Source organism: Falco rusticolus, chromosome 7 (assembly GCF_015220075.1).
Source record: "Falco rusticolus isolate bFalRus1 chromosome 7, bFalRus1.pri, whole genome shotgun sequence".
NCBI lineage: Eukaryota > Metazoa > Chordata > Aves > Falconiformes > Falconidae > Falco > Falco rusticolus.
In genome coordinates, this window is record NC_051193.1 from 5,542,424 (window position 1) to 5,554,976 (window position 12,553).

At 38.1% G+C, this 12,553-nt stretch overlaps 1 protein-coding gene across 2 annotated transcripts in view; it reads right to left on the bottom strand.

Annotated features, from left to right (window-relative positions):
• The window catches only part of MAP2K1 (mitogen-activated protein kinase kinase 1), a 40,104-nt gene that overhangs the window by 19,142 nt on the left and 8,409 nt on the right, over positions 1–12,553 (bottom strand). For both annotated transcript variants that reach the window (XR_005105399.1, XM_037395226.1), the window contains exons 2-3: positions 3,008–3,218; positions 845–991 (exon numbers count right to left, since the gene is read on the bottom strand). Coding sequence is in view for 1 of the 2 variants with exons in the window: in XM_037395226.1 (XP_037251123.1) it covers positions 845–991; positions 3,008–3,218 (358 nt within the window). In the remaining variant the exon portion in view is untranslated. The remainder of the gene's footprint in view (positions 1–844; positions 992–3,007; positions 3,219–12,553) is intronic.

Below are 12,553 nucleotides of genomic sequence, written 5' to 3' on the forward strand. Positions count from 1 at the left end.
TTCCGTTAGAGAAGACCAGAGAAGCATTAAAACAATCACATGTACTTTCCAGAAAAAATAAGGTTTCTCTCCAAAGAAACATTTTTTTTCAGGGAAAAAAATAGAAAATGTCTTCAGCCTTGCTGTATTTCATATTGTTAAAAACATCCTCTACTAAGCAAATGAGGCAAAAAGTCTGACTGACCTTTAATTACAGAAAATTTACTTTTAGTGTTTGGCTCCATATGGTTAGAGAAAGGCAAACAGAAGTCGAGAAGTACGTGTACTTTTCTATTAAAATGAAACACAGTTAAAAATATTGTTGCTATATTAAAAAGTTGTGTAAGATCCTTCTGGACTTGTTCACTTCCTGTGCACTATTCTTTGTTTGCATTTTCCACAAAATTTGAAAAAAGGAGACAAAATATATGGATTCATCTAAATAAGAATAAACTACATTCTTATTATAATAACTACTAAGGACTATACAGCTGTAGTATCAGAGTGATTTTGTTCACTCTGCATAAAAACAAAACTAACCCCAAATCAGAACAAGTGTCTAAGCAGCAGAACTGGGTAAAATTTTTAAATAAAACAAAAGAAAAAGGGCCACGGATAAAGGAGAAGCAATTGGGAGGCTACATTTGTACAGCTTTGACTTCTGCAGAAGAACAGATACTGGAGAAGGGGATAAAACAGACTACCAATCCCAACCTCGGATTTGCAAAGTAAATCCAGAACACAGTATTTCATTCTTTATTCATGCAGGAAGGTCTACCTTGTTAACTTCAGTCCTGTTGAACTCAGGTTTTGCATTAATGGGCTGTTACTAGCTGCAAGCTAAGACAGATTTATATGTACTTACCATATGTTCCATGCAAATGCTGATTTCTCCATCACTGTAAAAAGCTCCATAAAAGCCCACTATGTATGGAGAGTTGCACTCATGTAGAACTTGCAGCTCACGAATGATCTGGTTTCGAATAGCCGGCTTGATCTCTAGATGAATTAACTGTAAAATAAACCACTATTATTTTCTGAAGTGGCAAAGTGCCATTCAGAAGGAACAGGTTGTTCAGAGAGGTTTTCAATACATAGCTGGATAAGGCCTTGAGCAGCCTGCTCTGATCTCACGACTGCTTTGAGAAGGTCAGATGCATGACCTCCTGAGGACCCTTTCAACAAGAATTATTCTGACTTCATTATAAAATAATCCTTGTTTTCTTAGTGGCAAAAGGAAAAGAAAACACTACAATACAGCATAAAGAAGGTTGAAACATCAGCACCCATGAAAAGGTGGGATTTCTACCTCTTCTTTTCCCAAAAGGCTTCTTTACTAGTAACTTCTTGTTCCAGCACATTTTCTTCACTTCTGTTTTTCATGGGTAGTTCAGAAACTGAAGTTCTTTATGTTCAAGAAAAGCCATGAATAAATGTCTAAAGGAAATGTGTCAAAGACATACTGACTCAGAAGCAGCTGCTGAAAACTAATTGCATAGGTGTTTGTAAAGCCTTAGTAGAAGGAATGAGCTGAACCTTGAATTAAACACTCTGCAAACTGAATCTAAAGGGGAAACTAAATACTTTGTTCTACTAGACTGTTTCTCATACAATACAAGTGTATTTCTTTTGTGAAAGGGAAGACTAACAGACATTATGGAAATCAGATTTTAGTCAATATATGAAAGAAAAATTGCAGTTCAAACACCTCAGTTGCATCAAATATTAATGAACTGGGGCAACACTTCCTGTTAAGCACACAGTAGGTGGAAAAAAAAAATCAATTAAATTGAGTTAGTTGAAGAAAACCTCAGTGATTTGCGTATTTTTTTTAAATTCTCACACCTCAAAAATGGGCATTTTTCTATGCTTCTCTTCAAACTGTCAGTGTACTGAGCATGGTTTATTCTTAAAACTAGTACATGCACATTTGCCTTTAGTTTTGCTGAAGATAACCGTGTCTTCTTAAGAGATACCTGAACTCTTTCAACTTCTGAATTTACAAACACAGAAGTATAACAATGCAATCTGGGATTTGAGCACAACCTGTGTTTTATCCTTCTGAAAGGCTGGGTGAACCACAGTAACCTGCCTGCCACCTCACCCGCTGCAGTACAATGACATACGTGCTGGCACACTGCCTTGAAGTGCCACCTGGGCAATGAGTTTTGCTTCCGGAAGGAAGAGGTATGAGGTGTCCTAATGAAAATAATCAGCCAGTATCAGAGATGCATGTTCCCTTACTATACTTGGTTCTGAGGGATATTCAGAGAAAGCAAAAGCTCCTCACAAACAAAATGAGAATTAAAACATCAAGCTATTTCAGTTAAAAAAAAATAAATCTCAGCTCTCTTACAAACTAGGTCACAACCACTATTAGTTGTAAAGCATAAAGCTGAATCATTGCAAAATAATCTCACCAGAAGGGCAAGCACCTTTTTGTACAGAAGCCACCAGCACCCCATGATGAAACTATAGAACAGGAGATGACACTGTACTCCAATGCATTCCCTCATTCTCAGTTTTTTTGAGTTTTCTTTTTCCAGTATCATCTAGAGGCCCTTTTCTGGTCTACAGCGGTGAAGGAAGATCTTAGGACAGGTGATATCTTTTCCATTCCTCTAAACTTATGGCCCAGAATACAAGGTATTATCCCTTTTCTCTAATTTATACCTTTCAGCAAGTTTTTAGGCCTTCTACTCACTATAGAATCTACAACATTTTCTTTCAAAGACATACACTCACCTGAAAAGATAGTATTGTCAAAATGGAAAAAAAAAGGGGTGGTGGTGGAATGAATGCCTATGCTTTAATTACTGACATATGGAACAATTTCTGAAAATCTGGGAAGTTTAGCATAAGCAAATGCAACCTTTCCTACTTTTTGAAACGCAACTTTTGTGAAAGTTTGCATTAGTAATGTTCTTGTATTAACACCACTTACTTCTCTAAATAAAGTCACTGTATTTCATTGAAGACAGCCTCCTTTATAAGAGTAACCCCTACATTCCTATTTTTAGGCACTCACCTTTCTTGCCATTATGAGACCAGAAGGCTTGTGAGATACTTTGAAGACCACACCACCATTTCCTGCTCCCAGCTCACTGATCTTCTCGAAGTCATCATCCTTCAGCTCTCCAACTTTTTGTTTCTGGGTAAGGAAAGCTTCAAGGCGCTTTCGTTGCTGTTCGTCCAACTCCAGTTCTTCCAGCTTCTTCTGAAGCGCTTCCAAATTTGTCCTGTACAACACAGAAAGAACAGCTCTGTTACTAAGCTGTTTGAGCGTACCCAGCAGTGTTGCAAGAGAAAGAGCAACAGAATACTGGGGTCAGATTAAATCCACATGTTTGCACCTATATATATCTAGAAGGATCCAACATGCACAGTCATCCCCATGAGACATATTATTGGAATTCTGATTTAAGTAAACAGTATTTTATTCAGATGAAAAATGGCAAATACAAACAGATGATACCCAGTTTCCCCATCTTTGAGGTTCTGTCCCAATTCACGCATGTTAAGTTTCACTACCTATGGGAGTGGTTTAATGACTCAGCACTTATGATCAGAGATCTCATGAATCACAGCACATCACTATTTTTAGTTTCGCATTTTCAAGAATAATGTTGTAATTTCCTACAGAGTTTGTCTAAATGTTTTATCTACTGATTTTCATATAACTGTGTAACTAATAATCCATTCAGAAGCTTCTCACTTACGTAGGACAAAGTTAGCAACCACAGCCAAACAAACATGTATTAAAAAAATACAGCCACTAGAAACACAGACGTTTCTGTGGGGTTTTGTCATTGTCATTGGGGGTGGTGGTTTTTTTTTTTGTTTTGGTTTTTCTGTCTTTTTGTGAGGGTGCAGGGTGGGGCGTTGGTTGTTCGAGGGTTTTTTGGTTTAACTGGGGAGAAGCAACAGCCCAAAGGCTTTAAGCTTCCTTTTTCTTTTCTTTTCGGACACATCTACTAGAAACCTAGGTTTAATATTATTAGGAAATACAAAACAGAAACACAAAACTTTCCACAGTAGTTAAATTTGGGATTCCAGGCAGAGGTTCAGTTTCCCAGGAAGAGGTTTGTTTTTTTTTTTTAATAACTAAACTTCAGATCCTATGGAAACAATTCCAATAATGTAACAGCTTAAAAGCTCATTTAAAATTTTCCTGCTTTCAGCTGCAACAGTAAGTTGCTGCAAGAGTAAATATTTAAACAGCAAATAGCTGTTCTGCTTAGCAAAACTTAATGCAATGTTCCTACGGAGTAACAGTGTTGCTAGGATGAAAAACTTGAGGAACAGAAACTACTTCTTCAGAGCCTAAATCACTTTCCAGTATCAAAAAAAACTCTCAACGTCAATAATAAAAAAACCCCACCCTATTTCTATTCATCACTTCATAAAATGCCCACTTTCAAAACACGCTGTACAAGAGATCTCCCCTGAAAGCCCCATAAAGTGCCAGTCAGTTGAGAAGATACAAGGTTGATGCTCCAAGAAGCAATGACAGATAAGCCCCAGACTCAAGAGGAAGACAAAATTAGAGGATGAAACCCTCAACTCATTTATTAGACAGCCTGCACTGCCAGGCAGGATAACAAACTTGGTCTGACTGTATGTAGGGTTTAAACAATGCAAACAGAAATAATATAAATATTGACAGCTTTTTCTTACTACACAATCACTATGAAAGTTCAAGTGATGATGTACTCCTACTTCATTTATCAGTTTAAATATTAGACAGGATGCAATTGCTAAGCTAACTTAGGAAGTTATAAAGTTTAGAAGAGCTAAATAGAGGAAACAGAATGACACCTGATGGAAAGGGGAGTTCTGTTCAGTCTGTTATTTTGATGTTTTAACAGTCCAAGCGTAAAGATTACCAGGCAACATGTGTGAGCGATTTTCACAAACACTCACCCTGGGCAATATAATTTGGCAACGCTGTTCAAAACCAGAGCAGTCTTACATAGTAAATTTTTATGTACTTATTCTACTGTAGTTATACTACTGTAACTATCTTAGTATAAAAATCATTGCATTCTGGTGCAGATAGTCCATTTTCAGACTCTCCTGCAAAGAGAAACATACTCTTATTTCTGTCCTTGTACCATGCTTTATACCAGTATGATTACACTGGAATATAATCATACAACAAATATCCTAGAGTATCCACAATGGCAAGTTTCCTTGTGTAGATAAGCACAGCTTATAACAACATTTAAGTTAATCTGACTTACAGACTCCCTTTTAAGGAGAAGCCATTAAGAGAAAGACAGTTTTGAAATCTGATTTCTAAAATGCAAAACAAAGCAGATTAATCACTGGATTCTTTTTTCCCCCCTCAAATGTGCCCAGTAAAAACAAATAAATCCTAGCCTGAAGTCAAAGTAACATGTGTCTTTTCTAGGACACAGCTGAACTAGCTCTTCTTACACTCTGATTGCAAGATAAAAATTGGAGCAAAGTTAAGCACCCCTTACTTTCCTGCAATAAACTCTGGAACAACAAACGCCCGCCACAAACTCTGTCTTTTACCTTAGATTACTGTCGTGAAAAGACAGAACTCATATTTTTCAAAGAAGATAGGCTGGCAAACTCTGCCAGTACAGCACTCTGATACACTCCCCACGCCAGACTGCCTGCGGTCAGCAAGGAGGGGAAGTGCTCTAGTGCATGACTTGCAAGGCCAGGAACGCACCGCCGGCTTGCTCAGGTGGTTCGCTCCTGTAGTGGGCTTGAACAGAAAGCTTTCTACACACACTTGACAGATACATAAATTCAGTGTTTTTCTCTTGAGCACAGTATGTTAAACTGATTAGGGAGTACAGATTATTTTTCTTTATTCTATAAAACCATACACAACTAGCAGAAATGGGTAACAGATTCCTGGAATTTTTAGGGCCACTACCAAGACAGTATCCTTCAATTATTTCTCTGTATTAGGAGCAAAGCAACTTCATAGTTCACATTACTCAAAAATAAACTCTCTCAATAGTACCGTTTACCTGCTTTTACCCTGTGCTTATACGAAAATCATCACTGCCCAGAACATATGGCCTGCAAAACATAATCAATGAGGCAGTTTTATTGGATGTGACTTTTGCAGAGATAAACCTACTATTCTGTATCACTGCTTTAAAGGAGTCATGACCACGTAGAAAAGAGCTCAGCATCTACTACCTGGACCTCTTTCAAAAGAAGCCAAGCCAATTCAGGCTATACAGCAGATTTTGAAGGAACATCCAAATAATTCAAGAAAACTGTGGCTGTGAAGTTAAGTTAAATATCTCTGAAATACAAATATATGAAGCTCCTAAATGTACTATTTCAATATTAAATGCCCTTTTGATATATAGGGCCACATTTTCAGAGAAACTCAGCAAGCAACACCTTCAGCTCTCTCAAGTTTGCATATGGAATTAATGCCAAAATGGAACAAAACTCTCCCCTCCCCCCCAAAAAAATCTACCTTTACAGAAAATTTCAGTTTCCTTTGAAAAATTTGGTCCAGTAAGTCACAGCAAAAAATTATCTTTATGTGCAAGTTTTGAGAAGGTGCTTGCTGTCGTTTTTGGGATTGCTGAAGAAGGTAGGGCTACTCATTTGGAAAAATAAAGAAACTGGAGACACAGAAACAGGATGCAACACGCTTTTCTTGGTCTGTTTTGAAGAAAAAAACCCAAAAAGCCACTATTCAGTTTTTCCTCTGAAGCAGAAGGGGTTTTCTAGGTTTAGACACACCACAGAGATGCTTGAGCACCTGCCTTAGACCAGACAAAATGTTAGTGTGATGAAACAAAACACTCGATCATGCTGACGCTTTAGTAACAAAAAAATTTGCTAGGATAGCATTTATCACATCTACGTTAGTCTACATACATCTGTAAAAAGCTTTTTCTTTCCTCCCCTCAATAAACTTGGCATCCCCTTGCTTGAAAGTATAAATTATTATTGGGGTCCTTGCTCAAACACTAGTCAGAAGATTCCAAAGAGTGTCACAGATGGAAAAGTATTTCTCCCATGAATCTCAGTACCTCACATTTCTCCATCTAGAATGTGGCCACCAGCAAACATCACCAGAATGTTCTAAGATCATACAGTAAAACCTTCATTAGTTGCAGTGATGTGCAAGACAATGACAGCAATGAAGTTCTCAGATCTCACTTGAATTTTTCACAGCCAATTCTCTAACTGTAAATTAATCTGAAGACTTTTTGTGAAAGTATTAACCCAATAAATGCATTGTCAGAATTACTATTCAGAATGTAAGTAACATCTCCAGTTAGTTTTATGATAATTGAATGACAGACAGCAGGATAGATTTAATTTTTTTTCATTCTGATCCTTTGCTTGAAGCACTAAATTTTAATCAACTTAAAATGTGAATAGTTAAAACAAAAGAATAATTGTATCATCAAAACTGGTGGTGGTAATTACTCTCAATATTTCTAGGAGGCAGGACTTCAGTAGTTTTTGTTTTGAACTCAAACCACCATAAGAATACTATCCCTTGACCAATAACTATGACTTATCTGGACCCTCACCACATAAAAACATCACAGCCAAGATGCAGTGCAAAGCACATACAGGAATAGGTGGATAAGTAAATTACTGCACACCAAGTTTTACAACTGAAACTAAATCAACACATATGAAATACCGAAGAGGGAAAGCTTAAGTCAGTTCATCACTAGACCACCATAAAAACGTTAAGGAAGCTTTGGCAGCTAAAAGTAGCAGCACGCGAGTGTGCTCATGTCTGCCTCCAAAAGGAGCACTAGTAGTTAATCTTATATAAAACTTTTATTTGGAGACAAAGATTCCTATTAAAATTCATAACCATTACCTGCTGCAGTCTTGGAGTTGTTTTTTCACTGTCAAAGTGCTATGCCTTTGCCAGAGTTCCATCAAAGCAGGAAATCATCAAATCACCTCAGTGCTTCACTATTCCAAGCACTACTCTAAAGCAATAGGTTATCATTTAATTTATTGCTATCAGTTTTACAGCCAAGCACATACTAAACATATTGCACTAGGGAAAGAATCCAGCTTTCGTAATGTGATCATATGAATGAAGCCAGGGGGAGGTCAGTGCTGTTTTCTCCATTTGTTAAAGGAACAGTGTAGCTTCACAGGCTATCAATAAATACATTCTTACTCAGCTAGCAGAAAGAAGAAAGCATACCGTCTTAATTGTATCTGAAGTCCAGCAGTTATTACAAGATATCTCTTCCAGACTAAATGGAAAGTTAAAGATGCACACTCAGGACTATTTTTTGTCCCCCCTGCTCAAGTGCAGCACCAGGTGCTCTAGAGGAGGAATTATCCCCACCCACACTTGATCAGGTAGGATATTTCCTATTCCTAAGTCAACACCACTTCTTCCTTTTTGTACACAAGCAAGTATGCTGACAAGTGCAGTGTCCTCCTAGCCACACAGCACTTCTGCTTTTTTTTTTTAAACTTCAGTTACAGAACAGAATGCACCCAAACACAGCCCACCTCCCCACAAAACAGTGACCCTCTGATGTGTGCAGAGAAACTTCACCTCTGCTACTGGCAGTTCACACTTTGCAACATCCCCGTTTTAGAGGCAGGAAGACAACTGCAATCTGACATCCTGGGGGAAGGCACATCCACCCCTTCTGCAGCCAGTCTGCAGAATATCACAGAGGGGAGAAAGGTTTTCTGAGGAGAATCACGGCATGGGATGCTGGGAGCTTTTCAGATTCAGTGCCACCCCCTCTGTATGGGCACTCATCTAAGACCTTCAGAACCATCTCACCTATCCCAGTACCTTACCTCATAACAACAGCCAGAAGCAGATGCTTAGATAAAAAATACTGGGTGGCAACAACAACAAAGGAAAGTCAGTACACAGCAACACCTCTAGTTACTGCTGGTGTACACGTTCTGTTTTCTGCTTCCCAGCGATGCACAGGATAAGCTACATCACAAGTACCATCACTTCCCAGGTTACCAGGTCACTTTCTGAGTATCATACTATTCCCTTAAGGTTTGGTTGTAGGTTTTTTCAGACTTTATTAAACATCAAATCCCCTGTGATTTACAACCACTGTAAACATGCGTGTATCACACACAGGTAGGCAACGTAGATACATATTAGTGAGTTTGGGGCTATTGAGCAAACCTGTATTTCCTACACGCAGGTTGGGCAGGGAGGAGCAACGGGTTCTGCAGAGTGCTCTCACCCTATACACAAAGGTGGGCAGAAGGCAGGAAGAGACTTCTCAGTTCGTGACTTTGGGGGCAGCCACCCCAGCACAGAAGAAAGGGCACCTGGCAGAGATGCATTAACATTTTAGAGCATACTAGCTCTCTTTGAACCAGTAATGAGAAGAAAAATGCTACTTTTAGTCTGCTAGTACATGATATAACAAAACCAGAAAATAAATCGTTACTCTTAATTCAGACTAATAATAGTCCAAATCTTTGAGAATTTTTGAATTCACACTAGTGATATTAATCATATACTCAACCCTACAGGCTACATTGAATTGTACTCAACCATGAAGTCTACTTTGCAGAGAAGAAAAAAAATGCAGTAGAAGGAAAAAAGTCTGATACAGCCTTTAACAGTAACTTGTCAAATAGTTGTTCAAAGTTATTACTATCAGTTTTGCAAGCTGAACAATTAGTATGAGTGAAAGCATAAAGAAGTACATTCACTTTCAGATCTACTGTCACATGAGGATACAGGCTTGGGAGTTGTTTTCCAGAACAGTGACAGTAATGCTTTCCCCAAGCCTACACAGCTGTCAATTTAGAGAAGAAAGTAGGCAGTTCACTACATAATTTCCATGAACCACCTCAATCAGGGAGCTGAAATAAAGTATCAGGAACATGGAAGACATTCTGTGGTTTTGAAAAGACAGACTAGTATTTTGTATGACTATACCAAACCTGGGCAATAAGACAAATTTATTTAACTTTTCCTTTAACCAAGATCAGTTCACAAAATAGCATGTAAGATAAACGTAATTACAGTACTCTCATAGCTTACTGCACACTTACAGGTGTGTCTGTGTCTGGACTAACTTCAGTGCAGTCTCATCAAACTTGCAGTTAAAAACTCAAAAATATCTAAGCTCACTGTAAGTGCAAAGGTGTCTTGTTTGGGAAAACCCCCAGTATTTTTCAATTCCTGCTTATTTCCAATCCTGGCAACATGTTAGAGGTCCTTCATAAGCAACCCTTACAATGCAGGTGGGATATGATTGCCCCACTCACCTGCTCGTTCTAGCATGAATTTTAACATCTGAAAATACAGTTTCACTTTCATGATGCAATAAGACATGGCAGGGCATATTTTGAGGTTTAATACTGCCAGAAAAAGTTACCCAGTAAGAATAAGAGGCAATTTGATTACGATCTGGTTCTTCGTAAACAGTATGTAAAATAAAACTATTAGAAAAGTATTGCTCTATCCAAAAAAGTATCCTGCTAGACTAATTCAATTTAAGAATTCTCACGTTTCTGGAGCTGAAAAGCATATACTTTGAAGAAGAAATATGCAATACAACTTCAAGTCTTGTGTTGAATCTCCAATCAATAGGAAAGCTTAACTTCAAAAACTCCTTATGGGCTGAGCTGCTGGGTAGGAATCTTTGCTTTAAGCTTCCTCTTTTACTTTAGCCTAAACACCATCCCATTAAACATTTCAGACTATTTTTTTCTTAAATAAGCTAAAGCATGCCAAAGAACGTGTTTGAACTGAAGACAGTTCACCCAAGAGAGTCAAGCCACAGATGCCGTAGCACAAATGGACAGCTATCAGATTCACACCCACGGTGCCTCTTCCTACCAGATTTCTCTGCAGCTGTTCCCAGCCACCACTTGGAGTTACAGCCCTTTATCCCAGGTGGCAGGCTCAGGCACCCCTTTCACATATTTAGCTCTGTGGCTAAACAATGCAACTGATAAGTTTTGTTGGGCTTAGGGCGTGGTTTTTTGGAGGTTTTTTCCCCCCCTCAATTAAAAAGGCCTCCTTAGAACTTACTGTAGCACTGAATTCAAAGTTTGCCACAAATGAACTCTGCCATCTCAAATTAAGAAATTCAAAAGGCAAACCTCCAGAACCAGAAATCCAAGTTTTCAATCTGCCTTTCATAAGTATCTGTGCACCTACCACTGACTTTTCCTAGCCAGCACTAAACACAACCAGAACAAGTAAACCACAGGGCAATTAACACTTCCTTACAGACAGAAAAAGGAACTTATTTATTGTTTATTTAAAACACAAAGGATAAATAGAAGTTATAAAATTCTGACTTTGCCAACACTTTTATTTATAAAGTCCTGCTTTTCCATTGTTTTTCTCTGAACTGTGTGTTAAAATTAATGATAAAAACAAGGCATGAACAGGTGCAATAGTAATGGTAACAGTATCTTCACAACTCCCTTATGTGGTGGATACACAGCTTTTAAGAGACTACAATAGTAAGAAAGATGAAGTTACAGTATCAGTTTACAAGGCCCGTGAAAAAGCTGGGATTAGAACTGAGATGCCTTCTGTGCAAGAGCTCAACAAGGAGCACAGGATCACAAACTTCATCAAAAGCCACAGTCAATACATCAGGGACTGGGAAAGAAAATTGCCAGAACATGCAGTTGAAAATATACAACAAAACCTCCGTAACTGGGACTGAGATAAAAGCCATGGATGGAAGGTTTGGATCCTTGCCTGTATTTCAAATGGAGGGACTGCATAACAGAGAACATTTGCCAGTATAGCCATTTAGAGGAATAAATTAATAATTTTTACTTAATATATGTATAGACTGTACCAACACATATAAACACACACATCTATACCCAGACAGAATAATTTTCCCAAAAAAATGTATTCTTCAATTATTATATTTGCTACATTATATCTGCTGATTCATCTTCCCACCACATTGAAAAAAGTTCTAGAAAAACACAGAACAATGCTGAGCTGTAAAAACAACACTGAAAGAAAGAAGAGTTGCCAGGAATTTTCAACAGTTCGTTTTAAAAACTCGCAAGTAGATTTTTAAGATATTTGTTCATCCAAAGAATCACACACTACTGGAATATCTCTGCCCTAGTTCTGAGGGTGTAAAGTAAACAATCTGCTTTTGTCCTTACTCCTCTTGCATGTGTCACCCAGCCAGGGACACCACTTTACACCTCCTTCCACTGGGTGCTTGTGAAGCGACCAAATCCAGCTGAAAAGAGCATGTCAGTAGGTAGATGTTCTGCTGGAATTCAACTCTCCTCTTGTTCAGACAAGGCTCAGGATGCCAACAGCTTCTCAACAGATGTTTGCAAAGAGATACTGAGCAGTGAATTAGTCTTTCCCAGTTGCTCAACTCCTGTGGGCACTAACTGGCAGAAAGCCTTGCACATTCATTCCAAAGTATAATCAAGATTTTGTCCAAGTAATATTGAACATACATCAAATCAGAAGTCATCTGATTAGTAATTTCTACCAACACATTAGTAAGTTTAAAAAATATATATTCCATTCTTCCAAAGATTACTTCATTTTTTAAATTTTTTTTTCAAAGGAAGCAAAGAACCT